General features: G+C 44.6%; 1 protein-coding gene across 2 annotated transcripts in view; it reads right to left on the bottom strand.

The window, feature by feature from the left end:
* Positions 1–1,228: 1,228 nt before the first annotated feature.
* LOC137372681 (volume-regulated anion channel subunit LRRC8C-like) overlaps positions 1,229–18,724 on the bottom strand; it is a 137,830-nt gene continuing 120,334 nt past the window's right edge. The window contains exons 1-3 of one of the 2 annotated variants that reach the window (XM_068036743.1): positions 17,853–18,185; positions 16,628–16,767; positions 1,229–3,550 (exon numbers count right to left, since the gene is read on the bottom strand). In XM_068036743.1, coding sequence (XP_067892844.1) covers positions 1,229–3,550; positions 16,628–16,767; positions 17,853–18,081 — 2,691 coding nt within the window. In that variant the 5' untranslated portion in view covers positions 18,082–18,185. Of the gene's footprint in view, positions 3,551–16,627; positions 16,768–17,852; positions 18,186–18,724 lie in introns of those variants that run through there. The other variant, XM_068036745.1, reaches the window with a different exon arrangement.

The raw sequence follows: 18,724 nt of genomic DNA, 5'->3' as shown, positions 1-18,724 counted from the left end.
AGCGGACATAGTCGCGAGCCCTCTTGAATAGGGCATCGGTCACCTCCTTGATGCAGCGGTGGGCTGCTGGCTGTGAAACTCCATGCATGTCCCCAGTGGATTCCTGGAAAGATCCAGAGGTGTAGAGGTTTAGTGCCACAATGACCTTCAGGGCCACTGGCATGGGGTGACCCCCCCCAAATTCAATATGTCTCAACTCATCCTGCAGCAGTCAGTGATGGCCTCCCTGGACAGCCAGTCTTCGTTGACAATGGCATTCGGGTATTTGGAGGTAGCCTATCTGAGTCTGGCACATAGTCTGGCATATGTGGGCCCTTCCTGGTTTGGCAGACTGCAGATGCTCTTGTCATGGAGCTTCACAGACAGGCGCAGCTACCTCTTGGCCCTCCCTCCATTGGAGATGCCGCATAACACCACGGAAATACAGGGTGTATGAGACCCATGCAAGGTGGCCTGTGGGCCTGCAGATCATTGACAATGCAGAGACGACCCTGCCTTGGCAAATGAACTTTTGACAATTCTCTCGGTGGAGTCCGTAATGGACCTCAGAGCACTACCTTTCTGATGGCCCACCCTCCATTCCAGCAGTGTGACCAAACAACCACATCTCACAGCTGTCTGGTAACCCAATATCCCCCCCCTCCCACCTACATTGAACCCTTGTAGAGCACCACCCCCTACCCCCCGCCCCCACCACACCCACACTAAACCCTTGCAGTACCCCTGGGACCCCAAAACCCTTTGCAGAGCTCCCAAGACCCCGAACCCCTTTGTAGAGCCCACAGCAACACAGTCTGGCAATGGCCTCCGAACACCCCCCTTCCACTATGCAGCAATGCTTAGTCACGACTGTGTGGCCTCTTGCCTTGTTGCCACCAAGATTTAACTGTCGGAAAACCAAAGGCATGTGAGTGCCGCCCGCCATTCACAAAATCAAGAGCCTATCATTAAATTGCAATTAAGTGCATTTAAAAGAGCATTTCAGCAATTTAAAATAGTTCCCCATCATGTTGGAGCATCAATGCTGCCATGGTGCTTTCCTGCCGCTAACAAAATCCAGAATCTTTGTCATGACGTCGGATTTCTAGACAGACAGCTCCGATGCGATTCTCCATCCCCCCCACGCTACTATACCTGCCTTAAATGGCCACATTAAATTCTGTCCCGATGTGCGTAAAAATGTAAGGGGAATAGTTCATTTTACCAAGTACTAAAGTGTACTCGCAGTTCACCGTGATTCTCTGTTTAGAAACTCTTCCCTGATGTCATATGGCAGTGTGTTGAAAATGTCCTCTTCCACATTCAATTGACTTCTCTTCAAACACTGACACTTTTCTAGCTCAGGTGGCAAATACTGCAATTTGTTTCCTTTCAGATCTAGTTGTCGCAGTTGTGTCAAATTTTTCACCTTAGGTGGAATGCAAGTCAAAAGGTTATGTGAAAGTATCAGCACTCTAATCTTTGTACAGTAAAACAGTTCCAAAGGTAACTCAGATACTTTGTTACTTTCAATGTCAAAATAATGAAGATCCTCCAGTTGTTCTATTTCAGTGGGAATGCTTGTAATATTATTATGACCGACTTCAAAATGTCGTAGCCTAGTGAGCTTAAATAAATTTGATGGAAGAAAAGTAATATTATTTTTAGTTAAGTAAAGCATTTCCAGTGAGCTAGCCTTGGAAATGTATAGAGGAATCTGTGTAATTTTGTTGTGATGAAGTTTGAGTGTGGTGAGTTTGCGAAGATGCTGGAAACTAGCCAGCTCTTCTAATGTTCTCAGGTTGTTGTCTTTGAGGTCCAATTCCTGAAGATTACTCAAACTAAATATAGCACTTGGGATTCTCTCTAGATCACAGTTATACAGCTTTAGAACAGACAGGCAAAGCATCTTCCTAAGGCCATTGAGAGTTGTTAACTTTTTGCCCTGATTGTGGATTGTGAGGCGCTGAAGGTGATGGGCAACATCAATGACTGCTGCAGGTACTTTGGTGACATTGGACTTTAGGTGCAAAGATTTAAGACGTTCTAAGTCACATAATGACTGCAGGACAATAGAAGTTTTGTTGTCGATTAATAAATTTCCTTCCAGGTATAGTTCACGGAGATTCTTCAGACAATACATCCACTGTGGTATTTCATAAGCATTTGCAAACCGCACTCTTAAAATTGTTATTGTGTCTTTTAAAAATGCTAGTGCTCTATTTTCTACTTTTATTATACAGTTGTACACCCACAGTTCTTGCAGTGAAGTTTGCTGCGAGATGGCTGCACTAATGGAGACATCCTTAATAAATTCCAACTTTAGTACTTGCAGGTTATAAATATCATAAACATTATTGGGAATACCAGGCAACATAAAGAGATGTAATTCAGTTTTGTTGTCTTCATTAGTAACAATACGTTGCTGTAGCTTTTCATGTGTCCACTCGTAGCTCAGGTTCAGTTGACGAAGTTTGTTTTCACTAACATCAGATAGAAACACAGCAAACTTCCTAGCATACAGTTTATCATATTGGTCAATCAGATGCAGTAAAAATGCAAAATCATTCTTCACATCAGGAATATCATCAATCCCAGTTTCTTCTCTGACGTATGCAAATGAGTATTCCTTAAGTTTAAAATAGAAGATCCAGTACAATGTGTAGATGCAGGTTATACAATAAATGAATATGACTACTACATACACGATGGACAGCATCCTGAAGATCCTCCAAAGACCATGAATGCAGAAAAATTCTGTGAAGCCAGTGATATGAATTTTATCTACACAGTGGACAATATGTTTCATTTGAGGAATCCGAGTTACAAAATACGCTAGAATGAGAATTGTTTGAACAGAACGTAAAACAGTTTGTCTTATGTACATCATATAAAGAATATGACCTTCTTCAGTGTGAAGACGAAACTTTTTGACTTTTTCAAACAATGCTTTTGCTTGTTCACCCTCCTTTTTATCTAGGATTTTCACTGCAGCATGACCATAAACACCACCTCCAACAGTTTTGAAAGTCTTAGATGGAGGTTTGCACAATGATGCTTGTGCTTCATTCTCACATAGTCTGTCATTACTGGTTTCCTTTTGTCCCAGTAAAAAGGTGGTATCAGAAGATTGCTGAAGGTTTAAAGAGCAAGATACAGATGGTTCAGTTGATAAAACTGTTCTTTGTGGAATCTGTAAATCTGAATCCTCATAAACAGTTTCTGAAAGTGCCTTAGTAGTCCATTGAGAATCTAAACACTTTCCAAGGATTGATATAAAATGCTCAATTTTAGAACTAGTTCCTGGAAATTTGAACCAGAAGTTACTGCTTATCAAAAATATGAGTGTGTGAATAATAGCTATGTATGGAAAATACTTTGAATACCACTGAATTGCATGGTCGTAACAATACTGATCCATTAAATTGTATTGTTCACGGTCCAAGTCGGTCTTAAATCCAGAATCAAAACTATTTAGTTTACGACCTTTAAGAGCACTTTTGTTCCACTGCATGGTGGCCATCGAGAAGCCTTCTGGCACAGGGACACAGATTATCTTGTCTGTTGATATCTGTTTAAATACAAAAGGTAAAAGAAATTTGCCATGAATTCAAATAACTTTACACGACTGTCATTGGAAGCTGGGTTTATGTCCCCATCTATTTTTCTGTCAAACAACATTGTGCCTCAACGTTATGGCATCATTGAAAAAAAAATGTAAACGTGATGCAATTCTGGCAACATTGTGCACATGTATCTGCATTTCCTGTTGCATTTAGAGCAGTAGATTGAAGAGGAACTTCCAATTTGTGTATAGTTCACATAACTGGTTATGGCTAAACCTCCCCATTTGTCTTAAAAAATAAATTGTATGTATTCAACACAATATTGCTGTTTTACATTTAAAAGAAAATATATTTAAAGGAATGTCATTAGGACCCCTTATAAAAATTGCAACAGTTCCAATGCATCCCATGGTTCTATTGGTAAATGGCAGAACTGAGCACTACAGACCAGGAAGATACCAGCCAAGAGTTTCCACTTTGGGTGCATTCAGCAATCTGGGTGCAAATTATGCTCAAAATTGTGCTAGTTTTGAGAAGTGTTTTTATTTTTCAAGTTTGCACTCAAAATTCACTTGCATATTGGTGAGCATAAAATCTTCTATGAATCAGCACAGTCAGTCAGCATTTTAGAATGTAATTTTTTTTAAAAATTGCATTAAAAATATTCTGTGATATTTCTGAATGGTAACCTGGTGTAGTTTTATTAATACAGCTGAAAATGGGGTTATCACAAATAAGCATTTTTAATCAGTCAGTCCACTACCTGTGAGTAACCGGATTTTAAATATCTAAAAATAACTTTAAAAATCCATAAAGAGCCATCTACTAGTTACATTGGTGTACCGTCGTCAGTATCTTAGTTTTTTTTAAATTAAAACCCGCAAATGGGTGTAATTAGCGGAAACCCACAACAGTGATTAATTCGATCTGGGGAATGGCCAGTTTTGTGGGTGGGACCAGCACAATATTTTTTAAACTAACATAAAAAATTGCAGAAACTTAATTTGCGCTGACTGTAATTTGTACTTAAAATACTGCAATCTTTTGTGCTGGTTCAAATTGTGCAAAAAAAAACCCAGCACAACTCCTGCCCACCAAGTTTAATATATGTACCTTTTTTACCTATCATTGCTTACCTACTGTTCTACCCTCTTTGCTTGGGTCTGCCCTAAAAGCAGGTTCACCTACTTTTCTTTTTCTGGTCTTAAGACTCTACCCAAAATATTGAAATCTTTAATCTTATCAGGTGCTGCAGATCTGCAGTGTATTGTTATAATTTTCTGTTTTCATCCCAGGTTTTGTGCCCTGGAAGGAATAATAGTGCAAGAAATGTAAAATAACAGTATTAATTGAATCACAGAATTGTTAGATTAGATTAGATTAGATTAGAGATACAGCACTGAAACAGGCCCTTCGGCCCACCGAGTCTGTGCCGACCATCAACCACCCATTTATACTAATCCTACACTAATCCCATATTCCTACCAAACATCCCCACCTGTCCCTATATTTCCCTACCACCTACCTATACTAGTGACAATTTATAATGGCCAATTTACCTACCAACCTGCAAGTCTTTTGGCTTGTGGGAGGAAACCGGAGCACCCGGAGAAAACCCACGCAGACACAGGGAGAACTTGCAAACTCCACACAGGCAGGACCCAGAATCGAACGTGGGTCCCTGGAGCTGTGAGGCTGCAGTGCTAACCACTGTGCCACTGTGCCGCCCCAGTTACAGTGCAGAAGGAGGCCATTCGGCCCATCATGTCCGCACCAGCTCTCTGAAAGAGCAACTCCCTCAGTTCCATTCCCTTTCCTTCTCCCCATAACCCTGCACATTCTAACTTTTCATATAACTGTCTAATTCCCTTTTGAATGCTTCAGTTGAACCTGCCTCCACCACATTCTCAGGCAGCACCTTCCAGACCTTAACCACTTGCAGCGTGAAAAAGTTTTGCTTCATGTTACTTTTGTTTCTCTTACCAAATACTTTAAATTTGTGCCCTCTCGTTCTCAATCCTTTCACGAGTGGGAACAGTTTCTCTCTATCTATTCTGCCCATAACATGCATTAGTAGTGCATTTCAAATGATTTAGGAAAATGTTAGTTTAAATGGAGAGTGGTGATGACATCTTCAGAGTCTCTGACTTGAAAAGATGGTAGAGGCCAGTGTGCTGGAGTGGAAATAACATACAGCTGATGCTCCATCATCCCACATTTATTATTGTATCTCTGCTAATGCTAATCCAGTACCCTGGTAGACAGCTTCAGTAACTCAAACCATTGCCCTAATTTCATCGATGCTCATTTTAAACAAAAAAATGTAAGGCGGACTAAAACAAGAAAAAAGATGTTAAATCATAATTCTCTGCAACTGTTTGACTTTGAAACGTGTCTCCAGTGGTGAGAACCCCTTTTTAAAAATTAGAGAGCATTTCATTTAAGTGCTGTTTCCTCTTATCCTGTTTCTGAATCAACTGCATCAAGGAGCAGGTCATATGTAAAAGGTTAATCACCCTAACGTTATCATGCACTTCACTGGAAATGGGGTCAAGCAGAATAGTATAGCTGCAGCTCTATCTGCCCAGCTGTGTGCACAGTGGGATAGAAGGAATGCTAAGTTGGAAGCAGAGTAAAGCAGTGAATGCAGTTAGAAAATCCTTAGCATTAACAGTAACATGAACAGTAATATCTCCTTTATGAGCCAGATAGATAGGTGAATGAATGAGTGCTGGGCTTCTCTGTCACTTAACTGTAGTGTTTGGGTTTCCATTATTCATTTTTTCCCAAAAATATACTTTATTCTGAAAAATTTGCAAAAAAAATTACAAAACAGTTCAAAACAGTTCAAATTTCACATTTCAGAAAGAACAATAGAGATCAGATTCATTTGCTACAGAAACATAAGGGGCTGGATTTTAAAGCCTCTCTGACGCCGGGAACAGTGGCGGGGGGGGGGGCAATGAAGATAGGAACGGAGGAGGCCCGCCACTGACGCCGCGCCTGCAGGCCCTGTACAGATCTAGGCAGTGGCAGCAAGGCCTCGTGGTGGCTGCCCTGCCGCTCAGCAACAGGACTCGCATTAAAATATGTTAATGGCTACTTACCATGTAGGCCACAGTGATTCTGCCAGCAGGTTGGTATCTTCATTCTGGTGGCCGGCAATGCCGCGCCTTCGAATCCCCATTCAGGGAAACGAGGTGCGAACACTTGTGGGGAGAGGGCAGGACATGATTTTCTCTGTGCAGGAGTGGGGGGAGCAGCACTGGCAGTCCAGCAAGTTTCGGGGCAGACCAAAATGCGTCTTCCACTGAGTTGATGATCCTCCAGCAACAGTTGATGTTTATCTCAGTGTGCGTCCATGGGAACAGCCTGTAGAGCAGAGAGTCCTCTGTTACAGAACTACTCGGGTTGGACCCTGACAAAAACCATTGCATCTCTTTCCACACCTGCTTTGTAAAGGCACATTCCAGAAGGAGGTGGGCGACGGTCTCTTCTCCACCACAGTCACCTCGAGGGCAGCAAGCGGAGGCGGTGAGACTCTGGACGTGCAGGAAGGATCTGATGGGGAGGACCCTTCTCACCACCAGCCAAGCTACGTCTTGGTGTTTGTTTGAAAGTTCTGGTGATGAGGCATTCTGCCAAATGAATTTGACAGTCTGCAAGGGGAACCATCTGACAGGATCCACCATCTCCTTTTCCTGCAGGGCCTTGAGGACATTCCATGCAGACCACTGGCTGATGGATTTGTGGTCAAAGGTGTCTTTCTGCACAAACTTTTCCACAAAGGATAGGTGGAACGGCACAGTTCAACTGAAAGGGGCGTTCCGCAGCAATGTGGCCAGATCCATCCTTCGCAACACTAGGGACAGATAGAACCTCAGCATGTAGTGACACTTGGTGTTTTCGTACTGGGGTTCTATGCACAGCTTGGTGCAGCCGCACACAAAGGTGGCCATCAGGATGAGAGAGACATTGGGTACGTTTTTCCCCCTTTATCTAGAGGTTTGAACATGGTGCCCCTGCGGACACGTCCATTTTTGATCTCCAGATAAAGTGGAAGATGGCTCGGGTGACCGCCATGGCGCAGGAGTGGGGTATGGGCCAGACCTGCGCCACGTACAGTAACAACGTGAGCGCCCTGCACCTGATGACCAGGTTCTTGCCCGCAATGGAGAGAGGACTTTGCTCCCACATGCTCAGTTTATGTTTTACCATGGCTATACACTCCTTCCAGTTTTTGGTGCATGCCCCAGCCCCTCTGAACCATATCCCCAGCACCTTCAGGTAGTCTGACCTGACAGTGAAGGGAACAAAGGATCAGTCAGCCCAGTTCCCAAAGAACACAGCCTCACTCTTGCCGCGATTTACTTTGGCTCCTGAGGCCAGTTCAAACTGGTCGCAGATGCTCATCAGCCTGCGACGTCGTCCATGTACAGGGAGGCTTTGACCTGAGTGCCTCCACTGCCTGGGATTGTCACTCCTCTTATGCCCGCATCCTTCCTAATGGACTCAGCAAAAGTTCGATACAGCAAGCAAACAAGACAGGAGAGAAAGGTCAGCCCAATCTGTCCCCAGATTTGATCGGGAAACTTTCCGATTCCCATCCATTGATTGAAACTGCACTACTGATGTTTGTGTAGAGCAGTTTGGTCCAATTGCAAATTCCCTCCCCAAGCCCCATTTTGGAGAGCACGTCCATCATGTAGGTGTGCGATATCCTGACGAAAGCCTTCTCCTCGGCCAAGCTGATGATGCAGGCGTCCACCCCACTGTCCTGCACGTAGGCAATTGTATGCAAGTAGCGCGAGGCTATCAGAGATCTTCCTGCCGGGTACAGTAGAGGTCTGATCGGGGTGAATCACCAACTCCAGAGCAGACTTGACTCGACTGGCGATGACTTTAGACAGAATCTTGTAGTCTACTTTAAGCAGTGAGATGGGCCGCCAATTTCTGATTTCCTCCCTCTCCCCTTCCACTTATAGATGAGGGTGATGATGCCTTTCCTCATGGATTCTGACATGCTGCCAGCTGAAGCATACTCCAGCAGGTCAGGGCCAATCCAGTCCCACAGAGTTGAATACAACTCAACCGGTAAGCCGTTGCTTCCGGGAGTTTTACTCATTTCGAAGGACCTGATAGCCTTTGTCAGCTCATCCAAAGTTAGCAGTTTGTCCAGACTTCGGCATATACTGCCATCTAAGACCTCGTGATAGACGACAGGAAGGACTGGGAGGCCGTGCTGTCCATGGGTTTCACACCATACAGCCCATACTGCAATGATGTTACCGAACAGTCTTCTTCCTTCAGGCTGCTGATCACAGAGTTCTTTCTGTGTTCCTTTTCGAAGAAGAAACGCGAGCACGTCTCATCCTGCTCAATGGAACGGACTCTGGACCGGAAGATGATCTTGGAGGCTTCCGTGGCAAAGAGCTAGTCCTGCTGGCTATTCACCTCTTGGAGATCCTCCTTGACCTCGACCCCCATCGACTGCAGCAGGAGTAGATACTGCAATCTTTTCTGGAGTCTGGACATTTCCCTCTGTCTCTCTCTCTCTTGCCCTCTGAACACCTTTGAGGATGAAGAACCATTTGATGTTCACCTTGATCGCTTCCCACCAGTGCACCGGATAATCAAATAGGGGTTTCACGGTTCTCCAACCTTTGTAATCTCTTTTGAGTTCCTCAATGTTCTCTGGGGTCAGCAGTTTTCTGTTCAGCTTCCATGTCCCCCTGCCAACCCGCTGGTCGTCCTGTAAGTGACAGTTGGCCAGTAGGAGGCAGTGGCCAGAGAAGAACACTGGCTTGACGTTGGTGGATCTGACTGTGAAAGCACGTGACACAAACAGGAAGTCAATCCTGGAACGGGCAGACCCGTCTGGTCTTGGCCAGGTGTATCTACGCTGCGCTCTGTCTGCAGGTTTGCTGAAGATGTCATGCAGCTTGGTATCTTTTACTGTTTCCATTAGGAATCTGGATGTAGTGACTCGTTTGCTGTCGTCACTGCCGGATCGTCCAGCTGCATCAATGATGCAGTTGAAGTCACCGCCTAGAATGACCGGCCTGGACGTCGCCAGCAGCAGTGGAAGTTGCTGGAGGACAGTCAGCCGTTTGCTGTGTTGGACTGGGGTGTAGACGTTGATTAACTGGAGCGGAGCATTGTTGTACGTTACATCTGCTACGAGGAGGCGACCGCCCACCAGCTTCTTGACGTCAGAGATGGTGAAGTTACCTCCCCGCAGCAGAATACCCAGGCCAGAGGAACGGGAATCATTTCCCCCGACCAGATCAATGGCCTGTGGGACCACCAAAACGACCATTGCCTGTAAGCGCTGAGGTGCGGTATCGCACACTCCTGCAAAAATAGCAGGTCAGCTTTGACATTGGCCAGGTAACCTAAGGTGGAAACACATTGCGTAGTGGATTTAATGCTATGCGCATTAATAGAGACAATTTTTAAACCCATTATAAAGATTTTAGATTGTACATCTGAAAGTCTATGCCAGTTCCAGCTCCTGGGTATGCTTCTGAATACCTGTGGCGTTTAAAAAAGTTTGCATTGACGTTGGGCTGAGAAAACCGCCCTGCTCTGCCACAGGAGCATTGTACCATTTGGGTGACATCGGAGAGGGGTCGTGTACTCGAGGAGGGTTTCCTTATGCTCAGGTGGTGTTTTTGTTGTTTCATTTTGCTCCTCATCGAGGCCATTGCTGCTCCAGTTTCCTGGAGCTGGGGGACACTGGTTGTGTTGCTGCTCCCGCTTTCCTGGAGCTAGGGGGCGCTGGTTGCATTGCTGCCTCTGGTGTCCCAAAGCAGGTGTTCCCTGCACCCTTCGCTGTTTCCAGTGCTTCTTAGCTCGGGGCCATTTGTCTCCTCTACCTCCTTGGTGTTTTGGCGCTTCTTTTGTTGATGGCGGCTTTCTTGCCCTTCCTCATCCGAGGAGGAGCAGCCACTGGTGTCTGTCGGGGGCATCAGTCGCTTCTTGCCGCTACTTTGCAGGGTGGCTTTTCCTTTCTTTTCTGTCTTTTTCCTTGTAACAATTTGCCATTCTCTTTCTTCTGGTGCTGTCTCTTCTTCCATTGAACTGCTTTCTCTGGAGGCAGAGAGGTTTGGCCAATTTCTGAAGTGTCCTTCACATTTTGTTTGGAGGCCATGCTCTCTTGCCCATTATCTCATGTACCAGAGGTCTTGGTGGAGGGTGGGGGTGGAGGAATCTCCTTCGCAGCAGCCCTAGTTGTTGCTCCTGCTTTTATGGCCTGCGCATAGGTGGCAGAGCATTTTGGACAGGCCTTGTAGAGATGGCCACCCTCCCCACACAGGTTGCAGCACTTGCTTTCTTTGCAGTCCTTTGTCAAATGTCCTTCCTGCTTGCAGTTCCGGCAAAATGTTGCACTGCAGTTGACAGCCAAGTGACCAGTTTTGCCACAGGTGCGATACACTTTGGGCTGCCCCACGTACAGTAATTAACCTCGACTTCCACCAATGGCAAAGCTGGAAGGAGTGTGGTGATTTGCTCAATTAACATCCACCTTCAAGGTTACCCTGACCTGCCTTTTAGATTTTTTTTTGATTTTTTTTTAGATTAGAGATACAGCACTGAAACAGGCCCTTCGGCCCACCGAGTCTGTGCCGAACATCAACCACCCATTTATACTCATCCTACACTAATCCCACATTCCTACCAAACATCCCCACCTGTTCCTATATTTCCCTACCACCTACCTATCCTAGTGACAATTTATAATGGCCAATTTACCTATCAACCTGCAAGTCTTTTGGCTTGTGGGAGGAAACCGGAGCACCCGGAGAAAACCCACGCAGACATAGGGAGAACTTGCAAACTCCACACAGGCAGTACCCGGAATCGAACCCGGGTCCCTGGAGCTGCGAGGCTGCAGTGCTAACCACTGCGCCACTGTGCTTGTCCAGACGCCAAAAGTGTCCTAGACCTCCATGCGGTTTCCAGCCACCTCAATGTACCTGCTGAGGAGGGTGAGCACAGCCACCACAGGGATATGGGGGTTGTACATGTGAATGGTCACCACTCGGTTTCATTGCATTGGCATAGTAAACAAAGGCTCCGCAGTGAGGATTGATACCAGCGCCTGACTTCCTTTCTCCTTGAAGGTGTTCAGGAGTTTGACGCATCCCGTGACATTTTTAAATGTCACATCAAAGTATCCAGCACTGAGGAAATCGTGCAGGCAGAAGTTGTCCGCGGCTTCAAACCCACAGCAGTCCAACAAGACCCGCTTCACAAAGAAGGTACAGTCCACAGGGGCTCCTCCGGCTGAGGTCTTTACTGTCATCCTGACAGTATTGCGCACCCCGTGGCCCAGAGCTCGGGCACGAGCAGCAGCCATAGCTCAATAATCATTGCTGTTGTCACCGCCACCCTCGGTCTGCTCATGTCAACAAAAATCTTCACACTCAAAACTTACAATCAGCCCTGGGAGTCGTATCAAGACTTCTCCCCTACTCATCTTTTCTTTGTTCCCTATCCCTTTAGCTTTGGCAAAGCTTGTTAAGGGTTGAGGTGCTTTTTGAGGCTCTCCAAAAGCTTTCAGTTTTATCGCCCCATTGTGTCACACCTTTTCACTGCCCCCATCTTTTTTCAACCTATTAATTGATAATTTTAAGCAACATGATCTAGTTTTTTAGGTTGACAAATAAGTGTTCATTATGAAGCTGAACTCTGCAAGAAATGCATTATGGGGCACAAGAAAGAAGGATCACCCTTTACAGCAAGCTCTAATCTCAACCATAGCTCAGAGGTCAGGTGCTGCTCCACCAAGGGAGGGAGCAAAAATGTCACCTCAACCTCTCTTGTGCTCCTCTGTTTAACTGATAGAAGACAGATTTGCATTTATATAGCGTTATTCGTGACTGCAGGATGTTCCAAAGTGCTTTACAGCTAATGAAGTGCTTTTGAAGTGTAGTTACTGCTGAAATGTAAGAAAATAAATGAAGGAAAAGAGGCAGCATTGAGAGGTTTAGGAGCAGTTCTTCTGACCCAATGTATGGTACGTGGAGACTTGGAGAAAAGACAGCTCACAAATAATACATTGAATTGTGTAGTACTTCAGAATTCCTTTTAAAAAGTTGAGTATGGGCAACAGCTTCTGTGCTGTCAGTTTTCCACCATCTTCCTTGTATGTGTGGTGGTGACATGGGATTAAGGAGTGATGGTTTTATTTTCTTTAATTTTATCACTTCTGCAAAAGCAGACAACATAAGAACATAAGAAATAGGAGCAGGAGTAGGCCATTCAGCCCCTCACGCCTGCCCCGCCATTCAATAAGATCATGGCTAATCTGCTCCAGACTTCAACTCCTCTTTCATGCCAGCTCCTCATAGCCCTCAACTCCCCGATATTTCAAAAATCTATCTACCTCCTCTAAATACTTTCAGTGATCTAGCCTCCACAACTCTCTGGGGTAGAGAACTCCAGACATTCACTACCCTCTGAGAGAAGAAATTCCTTCGCATCTCAGTTTTAAATGAGTGTCCCCTTACTCTGTAACTATGTCCCCTAGTTCGAGATTCTCAACATCTACCCTGTCAAGCCCCCTCAGAATCTTGTACGTTTCAATAAAATCACCCTCATTCTTCTAAACTCTAATGAATAAAGGCCTAACTTGTTTAGCCGTTCTTGATAAGTCAACCCCTTCATCCCGGGAATCAGCCTAGTGAATCTCTTTTGAACTGCCTCCAATGCCAGTAGATCCTTTCTTAAATATGGGGACCAAAACTGTACACAGTACTCCAGGTGCAGCCTCGCCAACACCCTGTACAGTTGTAACAAGACAATGGGCGGCACAGTGGTGCAGCGGTTAGCACCGCAGCCTCACAGCTCCAGCGACCCGGGGTCAATTCTGGGTACTGCCTGTGTTGAGTTTGCAAGTTCTCCCTGTGTCTGTGTGGGATTTTGCCGATGCTCCGGTTTCCTCCCACAGCCAAAGACTTGCAGGTTGGTAGGTAAATTGGCCATTATAAATTGCCCCCAGTATAGGTAGGTGGTCGGGGAATATAGGGACAGGTGGGGATGTGGTAGGAATATGGGATTAGTGTAGGATGAGTATAAATGGGTGGTTGATGGTCAGCACAGACCCGGTGGGCCGAAGGGCCTGTTTCAGTGCTGTATCTATAAATAAATCCCTATTTTTAAACTCCAACCCCCTAGCAATAAAGGCCAAAATGCCATGTGCCTTCTTAATTACTTGCTGCACCTGCATGCTAACTTTTGGTGTTTTATGCACAAGAACACCCAGATCCCTTTGTGCTGCACATTTTTGAAGTCTCTCTCCATTTAAATAATAGTCTGCCTTTTGATTCTTCCTACCAAAGTGCATGACCTCACACTTTCCTGTATTAAACTCCATCTGCCAAGTTTTTTGCCCACTCACTCAAACCTATCTATATCCCCTTGCAGATTCCTTATGTCCTCATCACAACACGCCCTCCCAACTACATTTGTATCGTCAGCAAATTTGGATATATTACACACACACAAGAAATGCTGGATTCACTCAGCAGGTCTGGCAGCATCTGTGGAAAGAGAAGCAGAGTTAACGTTTCGGGTCAGTGACCCTTCTTCGGAGTTCCGAAGAAGGGTCACTGACCCGAAACGTTAACTCTGCTTCTCTTTCCACAGATGCTGCCAGACCTGCTGAGTGAATCCAGCATTTCTTGTTTTTGTTTCAGATTTCCAGCATCCGCAGTATTTTGCTTTTATATTATTGGATATATTACACTCTGCCCTTTCCTCCAAGTCATTAATGTAGATAGTAAATAATTGAGGCCCTAGGACTGATCCTTGTGGCACTCCACAAAGTTGAATTCATTAAGTTGGTATATCTGTGGGAAGGTTTATGGCAGGCAAAATGGTTGTTCTATTTTGAAGATTGTTTGCTTGGCACTATGCTTATCTTCACCTAGTATTCAGTGTTCAAAATATTCTGCTTGGTAAACTGGGCTTTTGGGGAGCTATCAAATCCTGACGTTTCTCAGATATTTGTTCTTCCTCTTTTTAACATTTTCACGACCCTATGCACTATTCTCCTGTCTTCATGGACAAGTAGCCTGGAGTGACATCTACCATCTCTCTCTCTCTGGGCATTTCTTCATGGACGAAGATTTTGGGAAGGTTGTACTCATCGGTTGCAGGCCAGCTCGTGACTAGTCAGGCCTATCCGTGACCGGCAGATTCTCCCACAGCGGGTACAAGTGAAGGTGTCGTCGCTGCTGGGGGTAATTGGATCTATCCTTCTCCTCCTTTTCTCTTTCATGCTGGTTCTTCACTCAGTCTCAAAGGTGTCTGTAGCCCTCCTGATGTAGCATCTCCAGGCAGCACGATCTATGGCCTGCCCTTCCCACTGGCGATGGTCGATGTGGTACACGGAGAGGGACTTCCTCAGGAAGTCCTTGAAACGTTTGCATGGGGCCCCTCTGTTCTTTTTACCAGTGGTCAGCTCTCCATACAACACAATCTTGGGCAGGCAACTGTCATCCATCCGGGCAACGTAACCCACCCAACGCAGTTGGCTTTTCAGGAGGATGGACTTGATGCTGGTGATGTTGGCTGTTTCGAGGACTTCAATGTTTGTGATGCGGTCCTTCCAAGGGATCTTGAGGCTGCTGTGGAGGCAGTGCTGATGGAAGCACTCTAGAAGGCGTACATGACGGCTGTATAGGACTCATGACTTGGCGCCATACAGAAGGGTGGTGAGGACTATGCTTTGTACACTTTGAGTTTGGTCTGTGCTCTGAGGCTGTGGTTGCACCACACTCTTTTGTAGAGTCTGCCGAATGTACTATTTGCTTTTGAGAGCCTATTGTCCACTTCCTTATCTATGGCGACATCAAACGAGATGATGCTCCCAAATAAGTAAATCGCTTGACGGCATTCAGCTCGGTTCCCTCGATGACAATATTTTCTATATTCTACAATCTAATTTTACAATATTTGATGATTCCCTCTCCAAACTACAAGATCAGGAATCCAGTGTGTGATAGGTTTTCCAGCATTTCTTGTCAAGCTTAAGATGGCTCTTGTGCTGGCAGCTCCTTAATTGAGCTTCTCTTCTTTGCAACTTTATCCTTGGTTATCCTTTGCCCCTTCCCAACCCCACCCCCCACTTTCTTTCAGTGCTTAAGATCCCCTGGGCAAAATAGTGGGTGCATTTTAGCCTCAACTAATACAAATTTCAGAATATCCAGCCCTGTTCTTGTTCTGTGAGATGGGGACAGTGACTTGGTGTACATAAAGTCAGCATTATATAACTAAGGGGTATAATATATAAGACACAGTATGCATGGTAGCAAGCTAAATCTATGCAGCTCCTCTCAGTATCCATTGCTCTCCATGTTGTATTATTGTGTGAATTATGTGATAATATTCTCCTCAAATGATAGTACTGAAGTAATCTATAAATAAATGCAACTGCAGTATTATAGTTAACTAGTATGGACACATTTTACATTTTATTGAAATCATATACAGAAATTATTTTATAGATTCTACAAAGTGAGCGTTGGTGGAATTAAATCCAAGGGTTCAGATTACCTTTATTTCACTCTTATGTTTAATAATGTTTAACAAACGCAAAAAAGATTAGTTTTATTTACAACTCTTAACCATCCACAATCCCACATAATAAATGTTGCTAGAAGTAATTTATTCAGACAATCGGGTAAAACTAGACAAAACTAAATGCAGGAAAATAAGTGCATGTTTCATTGTAATGGTGAGGTACATCACTTAGCCACAGTTCTTTAAATTAATTGTAGTTTCAGGAAGTGTAGGTATATTAGTCATAATTTGATTGTATCTGGAATAATTCTGCTCTTTGCGATGATAGTAGAATGGCACAAATTACTTTTTCCACAGTTTGAGGGGTTTTAATCTGCTTATAGCTAGAAATCTATTGAAAACATTAGAAAACATGCTATTTGCTATGAAACAGCACTGAGTCATTACAAAAAAAACTGGTTAAAATAGACATTTGATAAACCAGAGAAGTCAAAGCAGCACAGATCCATCCATTACATATATGTGTATGTGTGAATACAACAATGTGTTACCTGCAATGTCCCTCCAAAAACTGCTACCATAAGCATCAGAATAGTTAAATAATCTGTGAAAACATCCCACCATGGTTTTAAAATTTTAAATGTAGCTCGTTGGTCTCCAAAATATTTCAATTCAACCACTGAAAACATACCTAAAGGAACAAAAAGATGTTACAAGTTATATAAATCAGTCACCAAATATTGCATCACAGCAACAACTTGTATTTATATAGCACCTTTAACATAGTAAAACATCCCAAGACATTTCACAGGAAGAATATCAAACAAAATTTGATACCGAGCCACATCAGACATAAGGGCAGATGACCAAAACCTTGGTCACAGGTAGGTTTAAGGAATGTTTTAAAGGAGGTCAGAGAGGTAGAGAGGTTTAGGGAGGGAATTCAGCCTTTAGCTGCCTGGGCACCAATGGTGGAGCAATTAAAATCAGGAATACTCAATAGGCCAGAATTAGTACAGTGCAGATATCTCAGAGGGTTATGGGGCTGGAGGAGATTACAGTTATCAGCAGAGTGAGGCTTTGTAGGGATTTGAAAGCAAGGATGAGAATTTTAAAATCAAGTTTGTGTTATTCTCACCTTGTATGGATTATTGGTAAAGTCATATTTCAAACATTATATTCTGCTTTACATACCTACTTTCAATAGCACATGGGCATGTGTTGGGAGTAAAACAGAACATGCTGGAAATACTCAGCAGGTCAGGCAGCATCTGCAGAGAGAGAAGCAGAGTCAACGTTTCAGGTCAGTGACCTTTCAACAGATGCTGCCTGACCTGCTGAGTATTTCAAGCACTTTCTGTTTTTATTTCAGATTTCCAGCATCTGCAGTATTTTGCTTTTATTTTAGAGGGGGAAAATGGCCTGGGGACGGCATGGAGCCAAGGAACCGGCACGCCGCCCACCTCCATGACCGCTCCCATCGGGGCTTTAAAATTCAGTCTCTTCCCCATCAGCAACTTATTAAATAGACTTCCAGATAAACAGTCAAAATAGCCATTATCAAAGAGAGAATTAGATGACTAGTCAAAGGACTATGTTGTGGGCTTGACCCACACACACCTTGAACTCTCTAAGAGCCTACTGCCATTGCTCCTTTCTAATTCTTTACTGACTTAATAACTTCCTTTCTCCATCTGAATGTTTTATAATATAACCAATCTCTCATGTCCATCCCTCTGAACAAAGTGCAAGGTGCCGGAGAGGGTGAGAGATTACCTTTAGCCCTGTGCTCTCTCACTGAGCTGTCTGCTTGTGGGCCCAAAACCGTTAATCCCAGCATCGCGCGCGTGACTGGCGGTTGGTCTTTCAAATGAAACAGATCCCGCGCGCCGGGAATGGGCGGGGAATGCCTGGGCACACGGAAGACTGCGCATGCGTAGTCTGTCAACAACGTGCCTGGCTGGCAACGCAGCCTCTGACGACTTGAGTGTGCAGCCGCCGCCATCTTTGTTACGGGCAAAGGGCGACATGACAGGAGCAGTTGAAAGCGGAAGGTTTCGCATCGGGGAGCTGCCGTATCTGGTCATGAGGATTTGAGTCAGGTGCAAATTATCGGCAACACCCTTTCTGCAATAGTGGGAAATACAGAGCCATACTGATCTGCAGTAGATGGCATCATCAATTTCTTTATAGCACAGAAAAAGGCCAAATTATTCCAATGCTTCTACAGGCTCTCTGTGAGAGCTGCCCACTCTACCCCCCAGTTCCGAAGAAGGGTCACTGACCCGAAATGTTAACTCTGCTTCTCTTTCCACAGATGCTGCCAGACCTGCTGAGTGAATCCAGCATTTCTTGTTTTTGTTCCACTCTACCCTTTCCCTAACTCAAGTATTTTACCACTTACTTTTGAAAAGCTAATTTGGATTCTGTTCATCACTGGTTGTGGTGGGCTATTTCTTTACAACCCCCAGCAAACTCAAAAGTCTTCAAGTTTGTTCTTTTGGTGATGATCTTAAGTTTATCCTCCACCTGTGTGTAGGTGGTGATGAGCTAAGGCCAGCAATGGACTTGGTTTTAATGCTCTTGGAATCACTAGGAGCATGCACTCAGGGCCTTCAGGAGAGGAGCAGGAAAATTGGGGGGTAGCG

Source organism: Heterodontus francisci, chromosome 8, assembly GCF_036365525.1.
Source record: "Heterodontus francisci isolate sHetFra1 chromosome 8, sHetFra1.hap1, whole genome shotgun sequence".
In the NCBI taxonomy this organism is placed as follows: domain Eukaryota; kingdom Metazoa; phylum Chordata; class Chondrichthyes; order Heterodontiformes; family Heterodontidae; genus Heterodontus; species Heterodontus francisci.
Note: the sequence above shows the minus strand (reverse complement) of the source record. Positions and strands in the feature narration are given on the sequence as shown.